Here is a 20,238-nt window from a genome sequence, read left to right on the forward strand (position 1 = left end):
TGGTATGAGCAGACAGAGTGATGGAGTGTAGACGGTATGAGCAGACAGTGATGGAGTGTAGAGTGGTGTGAGCAGATAGAGTGTGGAGTGGTGTGAGCACATGGAGTGTGGAGTGCTGTGAGCAGATGGATCAAGAAGTATAGAGTGGTGTGAGTGGATGGAGTGATGGAGTGTAGAGTGGTGCGAGTGCACAGAATGATGGTATGTAGAGTGTAGAGTGGTTTGAGCAGACGGAGTGCTGAAGTGTAGAGTGGTGTGAGCAGATGGAGTCAAGGAGTGTAGAGTGATGTGAGCAGATGGAGTGCTGAAGTGTAGAGCAGTGTGAGTAGATGGAGTGTAGAGTGGTGTGAGCAGATGGAGTCAAGGAGTGTAGAGTGGTATGAGTGGACGGAGTGTAGAGTGGTGTGAGCAGATGGAGTCAAGGAGTGTAGAGTGGTATGAGTGGATGGAGTGATGGAGTGTAGATGGTATGAGCAAACGGAGTAATGTAGTGATGGAGTGTAGAGTGGTGTGAGTGGACAGAATGATGGTATGTAGAGTGTAGAGTGGTGTGAGCAGATGGAGTGCTGAAGTGTAGAGTGGTGTGAGCAGATGGAGTGCTGAAGTGTAGAGTGGTGTGAGCAGATGGAGTGCTGAAGTGTAGAGCAGTGTGAGTAGATGGAGTGATGGTGTGTAGAGTGGTGTGAGCAGACAGTGCTGGAGTGTGGAGTGGTGTGAGCAGACGGAAGCCCGAGTGATGGAGTGTAAAGTGGTGTGAGTGGACAGAGTGCTGGGTGTGTAGAGTGGTGTGAGTGGACGGAGTGATGGTATGTAGAGTGTAGAGTGGTGTGAGTGGCTGGAGTGCTGGAGTGTAGTGTGGTGTGAGCAGATGAGAATGACAAGTGTGTAGAGTGATGAGAGTAGATTGTATGTAGAACAATGAGTAGATCGAAGCAATGCATGCTTTGTAAAAGTGAGCCAGTACTCTAAGGACACCTGATAGCAGAAGGCCATCTACAAACTAGGCAAACTGGCTGTTAATTTCATGGAAGGATCAGTCCCTTGTGAAAACAGTGCCCCTCAGATTTCACTGTGTGCTCTCTTCTGCACTGAAATACCAGTCCATTGACACACCTGCTGTGGAGAAGGTTTCAGAGAGGTGCCGTGATACTAGATCGCTTCACAAACCATCTGACTAAGTCATGGCCAACTCGGCTGGCTACATGGGGCATTTTGGGCCATGGCAGGGAGAAGTCCAAGCATTATTCCTGAGACACGAGGGCTACCTGGGGGCCATCGGCGCATTTCTGAAAGGAGCTGAGCAAGACAGTGAGTAGCATGCCCCCGTCATGTCCTGTGAGCAGCCTTGGCCTGTCGGGAAGTGAGCACAGAGACCCGGAAGCCCCTTCCTCTGTGTTGGGGCAGCAGAGATATGTAGAGGCATGGGTGAGGATGGGGGAGAAAGACCCAAAAATTAGTAAGGATGAATATTTTTAAGATAAGGGAGTGATTTGTCCTTTGCTCCACCTCCACTGTGCCCCTTTGGAGTTGGACTTGATCACAGTGAAGGGATGTGATAGCCCTTTGTGGTTGAGGGTGCCCCTGTAAAGAGCAGGCCTACCCAAGGTCTCAGCCCCTGCTCCCCATGTTGTCCATCAGTGACTTCTCGGCTCGGCTCACTCTTACCTGTTTCAGGGCTACCTGAGAGTCTCTTGAGCACTTCAGACCAGAGAGCTCAGGTTGTCTGTCCAGACCCTGACCAGTGCCTGCAGGGGTGCAGATGTATTTCTTTCTCAGACTGCACTATGGGCTGCCTGCTTGTTACCTAAGCAAGGTCTTATTTTCAGAAAGCATCAGCCATCTGTTTGGGACCCAGGTGTAACCTGACCTGAGGGGCTGCAGACATTCTCTGTCCCAGAGAGTGCAAGCCCTCTACCCAGGGCCTGGCTGGTACCTGCAGCCTGTCAGCCTTTCTGAGGATTCAGAACACCATGGAACCTAGGCCAGCTCAGCTTTAAAAACCGGATACTTCAATTCCTACTTGAAATAAGCCTGAGAATTCTCATGAGAAGCTCTAGAAGGTCCAAATCATTAGTTTATGAGGTTTCCTCTCCAACAGGAAAGTAAGAAAGAAAATCACAGAGCAGAACCACAGTCTAGGCAAGTTGGCATTCTGTCACTGGCCCAGCAGGGACCTGGGGACATTCCTTTCTCCTGGCAGGTGGCACGGGCCTCTGAGAGCAGTGTGTTCTGCCCAGCTGACACGGCGACTCCCTCTCTCTTTTCTAGATCCTAACCAGTACAGCTGGGGAGAGAACTACGCAGGGAGCTCTGGCCTGATGAGCTCGTCCCCTGACCTCTGCCCTGCACAACGGGCACGCAGTGGCACTGTGAGTATGGGCGGGGGCCCTGTGCCTTGGGGTCAGTGCCACAAAGCTGCCAGCTGGGCCTTTTCCACTGCAGCTGGGTTGATGGGCCTTCCCTAAGCCACAGATAAGGGGGCTTAACCAAACGGCAGAAGACACTGTGGCTTCATTTCCTCACCCTGTTTACAAACCCGCCTCTGGTTTGACAGGGACCTGGAGACCACCCAGGGCAAGCACAGGGCTGGGAGGGCTAGGGACCTCCCCTAGGCTATGTGTCAAGTTAACTAAACCAGTATGGAAACCAGGAGTCCCAGGAGGCAAACCCAGGGCTTCCCCTCAGCCAGTTCTCTGGATGACAGTTCCATGGCAGCGTCAAAGCTTTCACAACATCTGCCCTCCAAGGGAGGTTCTGGCTCACACCTGGCATCCCCACTTGGGGCGGTGCCCACTTGACTGGGTAGTACCCTGTCCTCACCCGCCTGTCGGGTGGAGTGGAGTGCTGAGTGGACACAGTGGTCTGCCACGGGTACAGCCACCCAGACAGCACAGCGCAGCTTGGAGTTGCCCGTCATGGCCCTTGGTAACCAGACACAGGCCGTTGCTCCACGGTTTCACCATAGCAGAAACCATCACTCCCATGGGCCATCCCAATCTCACAGCAACCACCCTGCTTTTGAAACTCCTGGAGCTCAGGGAAGGGGGCGGAGACCTTGCTCGAGGGGCTCTGGGTTTGGGAGACGGGACGGAGGGATGAGAAAGATTTGGAAACAGATCATACTTAATGGTTGACAGCACAGTGAACGTCATTAATGCTCCTGAATTGTCCACGTGGCCCAGGGTATTTCCTGTTGGGCTGTTAACCAGAAGGTTGGTGGTTTGAATCCACCCGGCACTCCACAAGAGCGAGATAAGGCAACCTGCTCCCCCGAACACAAGGCTACTTATTCCCTTAGAGTCCATGAGTCGGAATCATGCAAAGTGCTGCCATGAAAATGAAAAAAAAAAAAATTTTTCATCTTGTGGGGAGGGGGTAAAATTGCTGCTGTCATCTCTGCTCCTCTCTCTGTGCCAGTTTGACCTGCTGGAAATGGACCGGCTGGCGCGGCCGCTGGTGGCCCTGCCGCTCCTCCTGGACCCGTCTTCTTACGTCCCCGACACAGTGGACCTGACTGAGGACCCCCTGGCCCGCAAGTACTGGCTCAGCTGCTTTGAGGAGGCGCTTGATGGGGTAAGAACTCCAGGCTCCGAGGGACAGGACGATCCCACAGGAAGAGTGTGCTTGGAAAGAACGGGGGACACACCCACGGGCTGTCTTGGGACATGTGTTCTCATAGCTCTTCCCCAAGCACATCTCTGCTGTGAACAGTTTTCCACCACCATCCACGGTGGGTGTGAGTCACGGGGGCATGGCCAGAGTGGGTGGGTAAGCCCCCAGGGGAGGGCGAGGTGTAGACCAGTTCCCGTGCACCAGGGGCTGGCATATGCTTCTCTAGGAAGATGCGGCTGCAACAGCTGGGGGTCAGTAAGTCAGGGCGTGGTCCTAGTGCTCACACCTCCAAGAAGTACTCCAAGTAGTATTGCTGCTTTGACATTATGAGCAGCAAAAAGCTGAACAGGGAGTCTTCGCCACTCGAGTTATGTGGCCTGTCAGTTGCTGTCTGGACTGGTAGGCTCCCTGTCCTGTGGGAACATTTGGGCCAAGTGCTGAGCTCATGGCCACCCTGTGAGATAACTTGGAGCTTGCAGATCCAGGGTACTTGTCCTTTGCTAGAGCATGCAACAGGGCCTCCAGGGTCTCCTCGCTCTGCATCCATGGTGCTGGTCTTGCCTGGACCTCAGGCTCTCTCATGCTAGAAGGACTCTGGTCACAGCCACCACCATTCTTCCTTAGCTAGAAGCAGGGAGCCTGGGTCCTGAAATGTGAGTGGAGTCAGGGGTCAAGTTGTGGGTCTCGAGGTTAAGTCAGGTATCTCCCTCCTGGAATTGGAGGCCCAGAAGCCCAGGGGAGGCACCCTGTGGCTGGGCCAGGCAAGTGTGATCTTGCCCTGAGTGCAGGCCTGGTCTGCAGCATTTGCTCTGGGGACTGCTTTGCATACCCCACAGGCAGCATCAGCTGTGTCCAGACTGGCTGGCCTTCTGCCCAAAGCCCTTCTACATGCCCACACCTCGGCAGGGTCCCTGCCAGCTGGACAGATGCAGTGCTCCTGTCAGAAATAGAGCAGGCAAGGCCCTCTGCCAACTGCATGCTGTTGCCAGGTGGTCAAGCGTGCCATGGCCAGCCAGCCAGACTCCATCGATGCCGCCGAGAGGGCCGAGAAGTTCCGGCAGAAGTACTGGAACAAGCTTCAGACTCTGAGACACCAGCCGTTGTGAGTGTCTCTTTCTTTGTGGCTTCTGATGTTGGGAGGCCGGTCACCTCCCCTTGAGGCACCTGACGGGTGGCAGTGCATGTTGGTGTGCTGGATCCCCTGGTCGCTGTGACCTTTAATAACCACTGTCTGTGGGTGCCTACCCTTCTGGCCAAGGTTAAAAGCCAGGAAAACAGGCACCTCTGAGACCATGTCCCAGGTGGCCTCCTGGCTCGTGCACCCACACCTGCTGTTAAGTTTTGCCAGGGCTTCTCCTTGGTTGCCCGCAGCCACCATCCCGCCTCCCCAGCTGAGGTGCAGGGCAGTGAAGCACACAGGGCAGGTCACCCAGTTCCCAAGCTGCATGCAGCCACGCACCCTGGCTTTCCACTGCGTGCTGGAGCCCAGCCCGTTCATCTCCCCGACCATCCTCTCTCCACAGTGCCTATGGGACTCTGACTGTGCGCAGCTTGTTGGACACGAGGGAGCACTGTTTGAATGAGTTCAACTTCCCAGACCCCTATTCAAAAGTGAGTCTCTCCTGTGCCGTGGGTGAACAGATGTGTGACTGGGGGACTCCACTGTCCGGGCGAGGTCAGGGAGTCAGTGACTGCACTTGAGGGGTCAGCTTGCACCAGCAGCATGTGGGACAGCACCCATGGATGCGAGGTGGGCGGCAGTGGCCCTTCTACTGGAAGCACCTGCTGGGGAGCTGCAGGCTGGAGGTGGGTGAACCATCTCTGCGTATGACCTGGGGAACCATGGGCTCCTGGTGACTCGGCACCAAAGATGGCCAGTCAGCAAGTGCGTGAGGGAGGCAGGAATGTGCCGTGGAGCCTGGGGGCTGGAGTACTTAACTGAGCGCAGAAAGGGCAGCAGGAGAATGTAGAGTTTCTCTTCTCTTCCGATCTGAGAAGTGGCTGCTAGCAGGAGGGAGCGGGCATGTGGCATGGCTGCGTCCTCCTTTGCCTCCTTTTGACCTGGGGACACCAGACCCACCTCTTGGGCACTGAGGCAGAGCTGAGCTGTGACCATGCCCACAAAGAGACTGTGCCATAGGGTGTGCTCCTGTGACCCTGCCTGGCCCTGTACAGTGCCCGAGCTGCCATGAGGTCCCCTTTGTTCTCTCCTTCCCTGCCCACGGGTCACATCCTCACAGGCGGTACCCTCTGTGCATAGCTGCTAGTGTCCACATTGGCACAGTGGTGCACGTCCGGCTGCATCTGTGAGCTCCCATGTATCCAGCGAGGTCTCCCTCCCATGGAGCATGCTCGGGTGTCTTTACAACATCCATCCTTCCTTCACCCAGGAGCCTTCCTGAGCTGCACTGAGCAGCTGCTGTGAGGGCCTGATGGAGGTGGTCAGGGAGGGCAAGGTCACACCCATAACCTCGCTCGTATCTTCCTGCAGGTGAAGCAGAAGGAAAACGGAGTGGCACTGAAGTGCTTCCAGCGGGTCGTCCAGTCCCTGGACACGCTGGGCTGGGAGGAGAGGCAGCTGGCGCTGGTGGAAGGACTCTTGGCGGGGAATGTCTTTGACTGGGGCGCAAAGGCCGTCTCCGAGTGGGTATTTACCATGCCTGCTCACTGTGGTGTCCCGCCTTCTCTGTACTGTTCACGGCTACAGCCATGGTGTCAGCTTCTGTCACCATCTCCATCCCCTCCACCTACATGTGTGCCCGCAGATGCACACACACATACTTAAACACTGCTGCTGCCCTTGCTTGGCGGCCCCAGAAGAGTTCCCATTGCTTTGCAGAGCCTCGGGCCCTGGTGACCCAACTCTGCCTTGTCGGTAGAGAGGGGCCTTCTGGCACTTGGTGGACTGGGTGCTGCGTGGGGCTCTGACTGGACCTGGCCCTCAGCAAGGGGCAAGGCAGGACACTCCTGTGTGGTGGTGGGTGGGGGTCCTTGGTGCAGCTCTACAGAGCCTTGTCCCACCCTCTTCCAGAGAGAAATTCAAGGCTGGGTTTCTGTGGTGAAAGGCTAAATCCATACCTGGCACCTACACTGGGAATTAGGTGGGCGAACGGGTGCACACGGCCAGTCACTCGACAGTGCTGCATGTCGTGTACCTCTCCCATGAAGCGTGCCCTCCTGGAGCTCGCCTGTGATGTCTCCAAAACAAGGTCCTCGCTGGGGTGACTTTGGGTTTCCGTGGTGCCCACCTTAAACTGCTAAGACGGTTGTTATCCTTAATCCAGCTTAAGATACATTCTCTCTCTGGGCCTTTTAAGCTCTCTTTTTTTTTAATAATGAAGACAATTTTTTTAAAAATCATTTTAATGAGCATTTACAGAGATTTTGGATTTCCATTCATTGCCGCACTTCTCTCCCTGCCCAGCTCTCCCCCTCCCCCCCTTTAAGCTCTTTAAGGGTGCTCTGGTGGCCTAGTGGGTAAGGAGCTGGCTGCCAACCCAAAGATGGTTCAAGTCCCCCCAACTTCTCTGTGGGAGAGAGATGGGCAGTCTCCTCCTGTGTCATTTACAGCCGCTGAAAACCCCCTGCAGGCTCAGCTATGGGTCGGTTCCACCTCAACAGCATGTGTTTTTTATTTATTTATTCTTTTTATGTGTGTACCATCAGATGGATCTGACTGATACAGGAGGCGATTGTTCCTCCTTCTTCAGCAGAGCATCTGGTGGATTTGAACCGCACACCTCTGGGATGGCAGACCTCTGAGCCTTCCTTCAGCAACTGGAAGTAGTAATTTAAAACTGAAAAAATTTTTTTTTTTATTTTAAAACTGAAATTTGATTTCAGATAGTGAAATGATGTTTTTGAGGTTTCTGCACTTGGCAATGTAAACTTAAGTTTTAGATTTTTGTTGTTGTTTACTTTCTTTCTCCTGCTCCACACAGTGTTCTTGAATCAGACCCCCAGTTCGGATTTGAGGAGGCTAAGAGGAAGTTACAAGGTATGAGCGCCCACGTAACCAGTGTGGGTAACCAGCGTGGCTTAGCGGCGTCCACTGCTGCTTCTGGAAGAGCTTTCCTAGGATAGCAGAGGCTGGGCGGACGGGTCTTTCCTGGGTACAGCTTTACCCTTAGACACAGGAAGTAGAGAAATTCATGATTTCCATAACTGTGCCGAGCCTAGGGAAACTGGGATGACTGGATTAACTGGAAGCTGACTGAGTCCCAACTGGCTGATGTGGGCTGACTTGAGGTTGATGTGGGCCGACTCGGTGTCCATGGGGGCTGACTGGGGGCCGACTGGGAACTGATGAAGGCTGACTAGGGGCTGACACAGGCTGACTAGGGCCCAACATGGGTCGGCTGGGTGCCAACTGGGGGCTGATGGGGCCCGACTAGGGGCTGATGTGGGCCGCCCCCTGCGAACTTCTACAGGAGACAGAGGCTGAAGTGGGCCAACTAGAGGCTGATGTGATCCAGCTAAGGGCTGACATGGGCCTAACCCTAACCCTAACCCTGACTGCAGGCTCATGTGGGCTGAGTTGGGGGGCATGTGGACTGACTGGGGTCTCTGGATTCTTGGAAGCTGTCTGGGTAGTGTAGTTAGGGGCAGGCTAAGCTGCTGTAGGCTGACCTGGTGCCTGTGGGCTGAGAGGACGGACTATAAGTCTCTTCTCTTTCCAGAGCGGCCTTGGCTCGTGGATTCCTACAATGAGTGGCTCCAGAGGTTAAAGGTACGTGGAGATGCCTTCCATGCTCTGCCCCTGAGGGTTGGCAGTTGAATGAGAGTCCTGGGGATTGGGAGTCAGGCTAGTCAGAGCAGGGGCCAAGGAAATGGGGTGTGGGTCACCTTAGGGAGCAGAGAGGGGTCCTGGGCAGCAAGTCAGGGTCCTAGTAGGACCTAAAGGGCCTTTATCAAGTCCTGCCATTTCCTTGTGAGTCTAATCTAGAACCTTCTCAGCTCTGTACATGACCCTGTCGTGAGCACTTGTCAGGCCAGTTGGCCTCAGTACAAAGATCACCAGCCAGTGGGCAGCCTTGTCCCCAGTAGTGACTGCAGGCTTGGGCGCGGGTGTGTCTGGAACGCTTGGATTCACCTGTCCCCAACTGAACACCCTGGTTTTGTCTTGCAGGGGCCCCCTCATAAATGTGCCTTAATTTTCGCAGATAACAGTGGAGTAGACATCATTTTGGGAGTCTTCCCCTTTATCAGGGAGCTACTCTTTAGAGGGACCGAGGTGAGTGACGAGGCCGGGTGTGGGTTGCGGCCTGCGGGGTGTCTGGGCTCAGTGGGGATGGTGCCGCACGTGGGCTTGTCCTCACGCGGCAGGTAGGTGGTAGGTAAGAGTGCGGGGCGGGGGGCGGTCACACAAGAGCATCCACCAGGAGTGACCCCTAGGCTGTCATGTCACAGGAGCCTGGGAGGTGATACTCCAGTCCTCTGTAGCCAGAGAGATACTCTTGGGGCCAGGTCTCCATGTTGACTGTGTGATGAGATTGGGGGATCCCCACAACAGGTTCTAAGTACCTCTGGAGGCCACAGAGTGGTCAGGGGTTCGGCCCCAGAAGGACAGCACTTGATTAAGTGGGTTCGGCTAGTCACCTTGTTAAAATGCAAAGCCCCCGGGGAGCACTGGGCGTTGAGCCTGCAGAGGCCCTAAGTGCCTCGGGCCCTCCCTGCTGCAGGTCATCCTGGCGTGCAACTCAGGGCCTGCCCTGAACGACGTGACCCATAGTGAGTCCCTCATTGTGGCTGAGAGGATAGCTGCCATGGACCCCATTATCCAGTGAGTGCAGGGGTGTGTGTGTTTGTGTGCGCCTGTGGCCCTGCTGAAGGTGGTGAGATCCTGGGGGCAGAGGAGTTGGAGAGGACAGACACTTCTAAAATGGGCATAAGGAGCCAGGCTGCTACTTGGAAAATGTGGAAGGAGTGGGCGGTGCCAGGTGGAGGGAGCTTCCCCAGGTGGAAGGGCTCCCCGGGGTGGGTGGTGTCCCTGGGGTAGGCGGGGCACCCCGAGGCTCTGCCCTCAAGGTGCTGACTGTCTTGTGCTCTGGCAGCTCTGCGCTGGAAGAAGACAGGCTGCTGCTGGTACAGACTGGCTCCAGCTCCCCCTGCCTCGACCTCAGGTAACCCAGTAGGCAGGCGGCACCCTCGCCCTCCGAGGGTCCCTCTTAACATATAGCCTAAGGGTCAAACAGGCAGCACCTGCCTCACGGCAGCCCCCTGGCCTCCCCTACTTCTGTGAGGGTCTGTGGAGAGTAGGCAGTGTGGGTGGGGTTTGCCTTGGAAGGAGGAACACAGGCACCTGCGAGACTCAGGCCCCCACCTGCCTCTTGGCCGCCTTTGGGTGGAATGAGCAACTCCACCTCCTGAGGGTCAGGGGACTCTCAGCGCTTGAGCACCTGCTGGTCCTCGAGAGAAAAGCTGGCGAGTGCTGACCCCGCACAGGGATAGTCTGGTGTGGGGCACGTGGTCACCCAGTCTGTTTTCATAGAGGTTCTCCAGTGTTTACTTATCCCTTCTCTGATGTTTACCTGCCCACTGCTAGCCAGTGAGAGACCATGTTGGGAAAGGCAGAGGCTTAGAGGAGGACCCTTAACAGCATGGATTGACACAGTGCCTGTTAGCAGTGGGCTTGGGCTTTTCACAGATGTGAGCATGGCACAGGCTCAGGCAGAGTTCTCATCAGTTGTTCCAAGGGTTGTTATGAGTTGTCATCAACTCAGTGGCATCTAACAGCCAGTGAGGAGGGAGGCAAAACATCTATGAAAACGGATGGATGGATGGATAGATAGATAGATAGATAGATAGATAGATAGATAGATAGATCTTTTAAGGTTAAAAAACAAAGGAGATTATAGCAAAGGGTTCAGCATTGAGCCAGTGGCCAACATGCTGGAACCAGTGGTTCACCACCAGAGAGATGGCCCAGGGCCCCCGAAGCCTCCTGAGAAGGGTCTGCATTCAGTGTCATGACGGCGTTGTTGTGTGGGCTTTTTTGACAACTCGGCTGTCACCGTTGAGTAAGGCAGGGTGTGGTGTGCTTTTCCCCTGCCTCACACACTCTTGTCCTTCCCCAAAGCCGCCTGGACAAGGGGCTGGCCACCCTGGTGCGTGAGCGGGGCGCCGACCTGGTGGTCATCGAAGGCATGGGCCGGGCCGTGCACACCAACTACCACGCCGCGCTGCGCTGCGAGAGCCTCAAGCTGGCCGTCATCAAGAACTCGTGGCTGGCTGATCGCCTCGGCGGCCGGCTCTTCAGCGTCATCTTCAAGTACGAGGTGCCAGCTGAGTGAGGGCCATGCCTGCCACGCCGACTGGCGTCGTCGACCTCCTCATCCCTGTAGAGAATGTATTTTTATGGCCACTGGGGAAATTGTGCCAGTCACAGCCTGAGTTCAGTTGTGCTGCGGTGACGTGGTGCCGAGCAAGCCAGTGGCCACAGCCAGCAGGTCTGCACCACGTCATGGTGGCACTCGTGTGACGCGTGTTTCCTTTGATGCTGTGTGTTTGTGACGGGAGACACACCTGCTGTCCTGTGAGACACTCGTGTTGGAGTATATTTAACTGTTAAATAATCTTTTATATATATATATATATAAATATATACATATATATCTTTGACAGAGGACGCCAGTGCTCTCAGGCACACACCAAATAGAGTTTTTGAGAGTGGACCCAGGCATCCTGTGTCTGCTGTGTTTTTGGGATATGTGTCCAGGCAAGGGTAGCCTGCAGTGGGAACTGAAGTTACTTTTCCACCTCTCTCAGCCCCCAAACATTCCTGTCCCCTCTTGTGGCATCCGCCTTGTGGCCCCTCTGCAGTGATGTCCCCATGGCCAGCCGTGGCTACTGTCACCTAATTCTCCACACCCCTTGGCCCGACCTTGGAGGTTCAGGGGGCCGCCATGGGCAGTGTATCCAGCTGAGTGTGCACCTCGTGTTCATCCCCGACTGGCCCCTCTTCTACATGGTAGGGACCCACGAAGACCTGTGCACACACTTGGGCTCGAGAGCTGCTGAGAGGAGGTGTTGACGGTTCTCAAGGGCTCTTCAGTGGAGGCCGCAGCTGCGGGCGCCAAGCTGAGAACACTGTAGATTTCTCCTCATCTGCTTCTGGACTCTGGCAGGTAGAGTCCTCCTCCTGGACTGACGGCAGGTCACAAGGGACAGGAAACCTGCCACCATGAGAACAGAGCCTTGCATGAGGCTGGAGGCAAACAGGTGGGCCCATTTTCCAGAGAGGGAGTGAGCACAGACCTGGATCCCTTGCTCTCAGGTCGCAAAAGGGCTGGGCCTGCCTGGCAGGAATTCACACTCAGGCTCTTGGGTCTGCAGAGGGGTCCGTGCAAGCCCTTACTGCCCTGAGCTGCTGGGTGGGGTCTGTACAGGGGCCAAGCCAGTGCAGCTCCTCCAAGGCCCACATGGATGCTAACAGACCCCAGTGCTGCTCCTGCTCTGCTTATCCAGTCGGGAACCTCTCCAATAAACCCCCCATTCCCAGGGCCCCTCTGACAACCTTTGCATATATCTGGACCTAGTACAGCACCCTCCACGACAGGAGACATCCCCAATCCATTGCTGGCTACATGATGTTGCCCTATGAGTCAAGGGCTAGGGCTGGGCTCCCAGCTTGACTGTTCCTGTACCTTCCACTCCAGCTCCCCTGAGTGAGGTCCGGGTCTGCCCCTCCCACCATGGCTGGCCAGTGGATGGCACTGCATGGAGCTCTTGCACCCTCATGCTTGGCTGGCTGAGGGGGTTGGAGCCCTGACCAGCTTGTAGCGTTAACTGGAGAGCAAAGGCTACCACTAGGTGGCAGCAGGAGCTGACCAGGCCCGCCTTCCTGACCCACCCAGAGCTGCAGCAGCGGCTCCCAGGCCAGGCTAGCCTGCCTTGTGCTGGTGGATGGTTTCATTCCTCCAGGGCCCTGGGTATCTTAGAGACTTCTGCCTGCTCCCCAGCCCTCAGCATGGTACCCCAATTAGTCAGCCCCAGGCTCCTTGCCCTCTGCAGTCCTTTGGTGCCAATGCCCTGTGGACGATGAAGTGTCCCACTGGCTGTGCAGCACAGAGGGGACCCTACCATGGGGAGTAGGGGCCTCTCGCTGTCTGCTCCCCAATGGAAAATCTCCTAACACACCTGTGCTCAGGAACCTTCTGGGGGAGCTGGGCTGCTGAGTCGGTACCCCGTGTGCCCTTGCCCAGGCTGCCCCAGGCCACCACCCTCCCAATGGCCATCCTGTTTCTCAACCTCAGCCAGGGAAGAACACTTTATAAAGTGTGATCAAGGGAGTAGGACAGCAGTGCACCCTGCTTCCTGCAGCCCCACCTGGGGGTGCTCTGGGTCAGGTTGGCTCTTTGAGGAGTGAGGGGATTACATGGGCCTCCAGCTCCTCCCCTCCCTGGGAACCAGCATTGTGAGCAGGGGGACATGCCCGCAACACCTGGGAAGTAACCCTGCCAAGCAAGAATGCGTTTATTGGAGTCATGTTCTGGTTTACAAGGAGTTTTTAAAATGTCCCAATATGAAGGATGGGGGTGAGAACAGGCCAGATGTGAAGTTGGAAGGGGTGAGGGCAGTGTCTGAGCAGCTCTGGGCATGAAGTACCCACACTCTGGGGGGACAGACTATAGGGGCACCATGCTCCAACACAGCACGCTGCCATCTGCAGGTGAAAACCCAGGTTAAAAAAATGGAAAAGGACTTCAGAGTAACGCCTGTGTTATTTGTCTCTAAAAAGTTAAATACCTCTCTGTATAGACCTTAAAACGTAATGACATCACCCTGGGGCAGACAAGCCCCAGTCCCTTCTCCCCAGCCCCAGCAGTGAAGGGCACAGGGAGGTGACCAGGGCAGGAGGGTACAGCCCCGGCTAGCACAGCCACGCAGGTAGAGCCAGCCGCTGGTGCGTTCGGCAGATAGGCCAGCTCTGGGGACCTGTGGCAGAGGCCCCATTTCCTGAGCAAACGCAAAGGCCCCCTGCTTGGGCCTGGAGAACGCAGCAGAGCGAGGCAATAGTCAGAGTCTGAGTAAGAGGGGGCTAGTGCTGGCCCCACACACCTGACCAGGGGCCCCCTTTGGGGGGCCTGGTGCGTCCACACAGCTCTCCTGACCCACAGAGCAGGCACCTTCTGGGGTGCCACGCTCCTCGGGGGGCCCCGGTGCACCCAGGCCCTGCAGCCGCTGCTGCCGCTCCTGGGCCTGGCGGGCCCGGCTGGCGATGGCCCGCACGCGGCTCTGGCTTCGGGAGGAGGAGCGCCGCAGGAAGCCGGGCGGCCCCACTGTCGCACCCTCCCCAGCCGGGCCCAGGCTGGTGGGAGAGGTGATATCCCCAGCCTGCTGGAAGCCAGTGAGCCATCGCAGCTGCTCGGTCAGGGCGTCTGGCCGTGGGTCACCTGGGGGCCCCAGGCCTCGGCCTGGGTTGCGGGGCCTGCTCTCAAAGCTGGGAGCAAAGTCATCAGCAGTCAGATCTCCCAGACTCTTGGACTTGGCAGCCACAGGGCAGTCCTGGAGGCCCACCAGGGAGAGGCGACTCCAGGGGGGTCGGGGCCGGGGGCCAGGCAGGGATCCATGTGGCCGAGGGGCCAAGGGTCTGGGCCGCAGCTCATCGGGTGCAGAAGGCAGCTGGCCAGTGACCCGCAGGTTGGGGTTGGACTTGCTCTTGGTCACCAGGGGTAGACCTGGGCAGGTGGGGCAGGGCCTTGGGGGCAGGCGACCAGATGCGGCCCCAGCCAGGCTCTCCCGGCTGCGGCCCAGGCCCAGGCTGGGCAGGGAGAGGTCAATGACAGTATCGCTGGAGGACATGCTGGAGGATGAGGACACACTGTCACGGTGGCTGCCGGGTTCCAGGCGCTGCCACAACCGGTCACTGCTTGTGGCATCTGAGTACACGGCGGGGGTGGGGGAAGGCCCAGCAAGGGGCCGCCTCCCACTCAGCACCTCTGTGGGCGCCTGCACCTCACTCCTGGCCTTTCTCACCATGGGCAGCTGGCCTGGTGCTCGGGGCAGGCCCCTGCAGCCCATCTGACTGTCAGCAGGCCCCTCAGATGTCCCCCAAGGGTCCCCACTGTGGCATGCCCACCACCTGCTGTCAGGGCGTGCCTCAGTGTCCCTGTGGCCCCCAGTCCTGAGCTGAGGGGGCCCAGAAGCTCCCAGGACCACCTCTTGGGAGCCTGCCCCAGCACTGGTGCCAAGTCCTTTGGAGCACTGGGGGCCTTCCAGACAGGAGCTGGTGGGGGTGGCCAGTGGCAGTGGAGGGCCAGGGGTCGGCTCCTCGGCGATGGTCTCCAGGCCACACAGGGAGGAGACTGACCTCTGCATGGACGGGGGGCGAGCATCTGGGGGGGAGAGAGGGTGAGGGGTGTCAGTGGGTGTCCCTGGCCCCTGCCAAGGGATAATGGGGTCCTCAACAGCCAGACCCTCCACCTGCACACATGGCTCCCTCCCCCTTCAGCCACCCTCTGGAGCTGGGGAGGCACATGGCCCGCAGGACCACTTCCCAGCCCTGACCCTTGGGTCTTCAGGGCAGGGCACGCACAGGGCACACAGGGCAGCCGGCCTGTTACCTGGCGCTCGGCCGCCGTCAGTTCCTAACTAACGAGGCAGCACGGGGTGGGGACAGAAAGGAGAAGATCATCAGAGGAGGAAGGGGGCAGGTGGCTGACAGATGAACAGACTGACAGCGAGGCTAGGCAAGTGCAGGGCAGGGAGCTCAGAGGAAAGGAAGGCGACGCTTCCCTGGCCCCTAGGCTGGCTCTCAGAGCCTGTGACCGTGATCATGACCGTGACGCTTCTGTGAGCCAGCCACATTTGGTACAGCTGCAGGTGTCAGGCTCAAGCCACATAGAATCCCTCAGCACCCTGGGCACCTCTGGAGAACGGCAAGCCTCGAGTGGGGGCTCAGAACTAGCCTGTAACAAGTTCAGACCTGGGGAGTATCTGTGAGCAGCTGGGGTGAGGGCAGGAGCCTTGCCTTCCAGGGGCTGGAGATTCAAAAGGGGACGAGGTGGGAGCCCACCAAGGTCCAGGAAAGGTGTCAGGAGTATCTGAGCCCTGGTTTTCTATGGGCCCCTAGGATGCGGGCCCGACCACGAGGGCTAGGTATGCACTGGGCCACATGTGGCCTCAGCAAACACTGCTCCCTGGCCCTCACCTACGTGCACTCTGGCAGGATCCAGGCCACCCCGCTCCCTCAGGCTCCAGGAGGAGCAGGCCCCGTGGTTAGAACAGGAGGGTCGGGAGGGAGGACCAGGGCTGAGGGGGCAGGTGGGATAAGCTGATGGAGCACAGCGGAACGAAAGCAATGGCACGCCTAGGATCGGGGTCAGGCAGCAGCAGGGACAGAGCCAGGCCATGCCGACAGGGGGGACACGGGGGCCCAGGCAGGGCCAGCCTTACCGGCTGAGAACATGGGGGATTTACTCCTAATCTCCTCCAGCTTTTGAACGAACAGGGCATTCAGCTCCCGCTGCAGGGCCCCTGGTGGCCTGCGGGTGCCCTCACGCCAGTGGGGGGCCTCCTCGGGGCTGCCACGGCTATCCGGGCTGCTGGAGTCTGAGCTCACGGAGCCACCACCACCCGGTCGCTGCTGCCGGGTCCCACGCCCCTCAGAGGCCTCTCTGCTTCTTCCAGGTACAGCTTGGCGGGGGCCCAGGCTGCCGTGGGGAGCCCCCAGTGCATCTGCCCGGGCCTGGGGCTGCTGGCTGATGGCCGAGTGGGCACCCACAGGCCCTGGGCTGGGTGGCCGCTCCCGGAGCAAGCCCTCAGCATCCACACCAGCACAGGAGGCCACCATGCACTTCATGCAGGTGGCGGCCATGCCCGCAGGCCCAGGGCCCTCGGGGACACAAGAGGGTGGCACTGGGCCTGGGCTCCTCGCTGCTGCGGCTGCTGCAGGTGCCAGCACCTTACCTTGGGGGCTGATGCTGTTGGGCCCCTCGTGGGGCAGGGCCCCTGGGGCAGGGCTGGGGCTGGGCGGCGCCACGTCGTCCGCAGCCCCCTCAGAGCCCGCGTCCTGCGTGCCAACGACCAGCTCCGGGAAGCCCTTGCGGCCCGGCTTGTGGCTCTTGGTGGGGGCGCTGGCCGTGCGCCGCAGAAGCCGCTGGCTAACGGAGGGCCGGGGTGGTGGTCGCCCAGCAGCATGACTGTCCAGTGAGCCGGGCTTTGGGCCGCGGAGGAACAGGCCTTTTAGGCCCAGAGCCTGTTTGACCTGCAAGAGAAAGGCCTTGGCATTGGAGGCTGCCAGGGAATGCCCACCCACGGCACTGCCAGGTGTGGGCAGGAGGGGCCATGGACAACCCTGGACAGCAACCACCTGGTGTGCAGCAGACAGGATCGAGGGGGGGTGGGAGGGAGCTGAGATCTGGGACCTGAGACCTAACACCCACAACATCCTGCACCCCCAGCTATGCCAAGGGTGCTGGTGTGGAGAGAAAAATGTTAGAGTAAGGACCCCGTGTGCCACCTTATTAGTCTGGCTCCCCCCTCAGGTGCCCACAGGTGGGGCAGAGGCAGAGGGGTGGGGCTGTGCTTGGAGGGACACTCCAGCCCACAGATAACTTGGTGACCCCTGAACCACGACAGGAGCTTGCGAACCCCACCTTGCACCCAGGGCTCACACTCACACCTCCCAGTGTCCACACGGACCTCTTTGACAGCTGGCCTGGTGGGCTCAGTCACTGTCAGAGCGCTTGGTGGCCATGGCCCAAGTGTGCACAGGCTAGGGGACCCTTGCATGCCAGATGTCCCCCACACCCAGAACGTCTGCTGTCCCAGACCCTGCCCCCCGCCCTCTGATGACCCAGGGCTCGTGCACAGAGCAGCCCTGCGGCCTGAGGGGTGGTCACGCCCAGCAGCACCTCAACGCAGAGGTGTTCAGGTGGCAGCACTTGAATCAGAGTGCCGATTCAAGGTTCCAAGACCAGTGCAACTTGGTCAGAGTCGGCCAACGTCATTTAGAAGAAGATCCAGAATTCAGGCTTAGAGCTCCCAGTCCCAGGACCTTCCCACCCAGACGCAGGGAGAGGAGGTGGGGGTGGAGTGGGGGGAGGACAGCTATGAAATGACAGTGTCTTGTTGGGAGAGGAGCACACAGTGGGCAGTATAGAGTTTGGGGAGGGGCACAGACAAGAAGTGGGCATGAAAGGAGGCTGAGGGAACAGAGATGGGACAGAGAAGAAGGGGATGAAGTGGTTGGGGGCACAGGGTGAGATGGCACAGGGCAGGACATAATTAGGAAGGAGCTTCAGGGGCAGAAAGGGAAAACAGACAAGGGAAGAGGAGGCAGGGAGAGGGCTCCCAGAGAGGGAGAGAGGGAGGTTTGAGGAGGAGGACTGTACAGGGGTGAGGGCTTACAGAAAAAGCAGGGAGTGGGGCAGGGGAGGATTTGCAGAGGAGGAGAGTTTGCAGAGGGGAGGGCACAGAGGAGAGGGAAGCGGCCAGAGCAGAGCTGTCAGTGGGCATGGGAGGTGGGAGGGTGGCGGGGAGGACAGAAGAACACCCCAGGGCCCTGCCAAAGTCCTGGGTCTGCTTTATAAATGCTGCTCTGGCTGAAGATGGCCCCGCGGAACCCAGGAGCCACGGCATCACCCATGTCAAACGAGCGAATAGTTTTCCAAAATGCTACCGAGTGGCAGATGCTAATGAGGGGCTGAGTCTGAGCATGCGGGAGGGGGGGTGGCACCGTCCTCGCGGGGTACCTTGGAGGCTCCTAACAGGGCTGCGCTTCTAAAGTTGGACTTTGCACATAGAGACCCACTGCAAGACCAAAGAGACAGAGCAGAGGCAAGGTGAGGTGCAGCGCGGCCGGCAGGACCCAGCGCCGGAGGGCAGGCAGACACAGCGGACGGACGCACGGACGCACGGACGGACAGACGGTGAGCCAGGGCTCCGGCTAGCACCTCTGGCCCCATGGAGCAGCAGGAGAGAAGGTCAGTGCTGGGACCTGGAGTGGCCGCTGTGCCCGGCAGCCCCAGGGGCTGGGCCTGAGTTGGGAGCCCCCACCCCACCCTCGACCCCACCCTGGGGCAGCTGCACCAGCCCTCAGCCAGTGAGGGCCACAGAGGGAGGCTCCCCGCAGAGTAGGAGGGCTGCCCCAGGCAGGAAGGGCAAGGGGAGAAGAAGGAAGTCTCATGGGAAGAAGCTGGCCATGGCACCCCAGGAAGACATGCCACCCCAAATGGAGGGGCAGGAGGACCCGAGGGGAGCTACCCACAGGGAGGACAGGATGGGAGCTAGTGGTGAGGACCCAGGGTCCCACAGTGCAGTCTCGGAGGGCCACGCCAGCAGGTTTGGGGCCAGGCATCTTCCTGCTGCCCTTCTCAAAGGCTGAGAAAGGATCCCCAAGGGTTCACTTCCCACTGAGTCGGGGGCTGGTGCTGGGGCATCAGCGAACAACGTGAGGCTGAGGCTGGTGCTGCCCTTCCCGATGACCGAAGGTGGTTTGGCAGATGGCACTCACCTTACCACTGACGTCACTGATGGCCACATGGACAAAGATGGAGGCCTGCTCCATGCCCTCCAGGTACACGTGCCGATAGCCTGCAAGAGCAGTCACCGGCTCCCACCTGGCCCTGCCTGCCCACACCCTCCACTTACAGGAACCTAAGGACACCTACAAGGCCAGTCTCGCCCTTAGTTCTACCTCCTCCAGGAAGCCTGCCAGAGTTGCTTTAGCCTCAGAAACAAAATGCTAGTCTGCCCCACACGGGCCAAGCCACCAGGGTCTTCCTTACTCTCCTCCCCAGACTCCCTGAGCATCCCTTTGGCCTGACCAGACCCTACCCACCTGGCATCATACTGCTGAAGGCCAGTGTCCTCTGGCCGATGAAGTCCCGCCCAATGGGGTCATGGTCCCACACGAGGAATCGGACCAGGGCCATCTCCGGCATGTGCACCAGGAACACCAGGGTCTCCTCCCACATGGGGTTGAATCCTGGAGGCCACCAGAGGGATGTCACCTTCCCCTTTCCAAGTCTGGCCAGCATGGCTGTGGCCGTCACAGTGCCAACCTCTAGCTTGGCTGGCAGGGCCACTGAGGAGCTGGGGCTGTCACTGCTACTTGCATCCAGGGGGCGGTGTCTGGTTGCCAGGGACATTGTCCTTGAGTGGGGGAAGGTGACCAGGATCTGGGGTGGGGTGCCTGAGGCTCAGGTACATGGCAGCCTCCCTTCCTCCCCCCGAAACCTGCCAGTATCACACCGTTGTCGTCCACCACGCGGGTCTGCTCCTTGTTACAGTCCACGGGGAGTCCAATAAGCTCCACCTCCACGAAGGGGTCGATGATCTGGGGGCCCCAGAGGTACAGGTGACATCCTGGGCTCAGGTGCCAGCCAGGATCCTGCCCCTTAGCCAATACCTGCTCAGCTACAGGACCCAGCTTAACTCTGCTACCCGAGCAGCCACCCCTACCTCCCTTTGCCCCCCACCATCCCATGGATCCCCAGTATTGAGTCCTACATGGGTCCCCTATGTCCTCCTGGTCCCATCTGACCTCACACTGCCCTAAGTCCCTAAAGTCCCATTGAGTTCCATAACCCCTACCTTCCCTCCCCATGACCCCTACCTTCCCTCCCCATGACCCCTACATCTCCATCCCCATGACCCCTACCTTCCCTCCCCATGACCCCT

General features: G+C 58.5%; 2 protein-coding genes across 3 annotated transcripts in view; one reads left to right on the plus strand and one right to left on the minus strand.

Annotated features, from left to right (window-relative positions):
• PANK4 (pantothenate kinase 4) overlaps positions 1 to 10,983 on the plus strand; it is a 22,207-nt gene extending 11,224 nt beyond the window's left edge. For both annotated transcript variants that reach the window (XM_006885818.1, XM_006885819.1), the window contains exons 8-19: positions 1,227 to 1,308; positions 2,269 to 2,369; positions 3,418 to 3,573; positions 4,602 to 4,714; positions 5,136 to 5,223; positions 6,104 to 6,255; positions 7,554 to 7,609; positions 8,292 to 8,341; positions 8,741 to 8,845; positions 9,294 to 9,394; positions 9,666 to 9,734; positions 10,691 to 10,983. In XM_006885818.1, the coding sequence (XP_006885880.1) occupies positions 1,227 to 1,308; positions 2,269 to 2,369; positions 3,418 to 3,573; positions 4,602 to 4,714; positions 5,136 to 5,223; positions 6,104 to 6,255; positions 7,554 to 7,609; positions 8,292 to 8,341; positions 8,741 to 8,845; positions 9,294 to 9,394; positions 9,666 to 9,734; positions 10,691 to 10,904 (1,287 nt within the window). In that variant the 3' untranslated portion in view covers positions 10,905 to 10,983. The remainder of the gene's footprint in view (positions 1 to 1,226; positions 1,309 to 2,268; positions 2,370 to 3,417; positions 3,574 to 4,601; positions 4,715 to 5,135; positions 5,224 to 6,103; positions 6,256 to 7,553; positions 7,610 to 8,291; positions 8,342 to 8,740; positions 8,846 to 9,293; positions 9,395 to 9,665; positions 9,735 to 10,690) is intronic.
• Positions 10,984 to 13,629: 2,646 nt separating this feature from the next.
• The window catches only part of PLCH2 (phospholipase C, eta 2), a 30,329-nt gene continuing 23,720 nt past the window's right edge, over positions 13,630 to 20,238 (minus strand). The window contains exons 19-23 of the mRNA XM_006885820.1: positions 19,810 to 19,894; positions 19,397 to 19,543; positions 19,070 to 19,149; positions 16,522 to 16,819; positions 13,630 to 14,948 (exon numbers count right to left, since the gene is read on the minus strand). Of these exons, the coding sequence (XP_006885882.1) occupies positions 13,630 to 14,948; positions 16,522 to 16,819; positions 19,070 to 19,149; positions 19,397 to 19,543; positions 19,810 to 19,894 (1,929 nt within the window). The remainder of the gene's footprint in view (positions 14,949 to 16,521; positions 16,820 to 19,069; positions 19,150 to 19,396; positions 19,544 to 19,809; positions 19,895 to 20,238) is intronic.

The sequence above is a fragment of the Elephantulus edwardii genome, unplaced genomic scaffold (genome assembly GCF_000299155.1).
Source record: "Elephantulus edwardii isolate Elephantulus edwardi_28Jun2011 unplaced genomic scaffold, EleEdw1.0 scaffold00045, whole genome shotgun sequence".
NCBI lineage: Eukaryota > Metazoa > Chordata > Mammalia > Macroscelidea > Macroscelididae > Elephantulus > Elephantulus edwardii.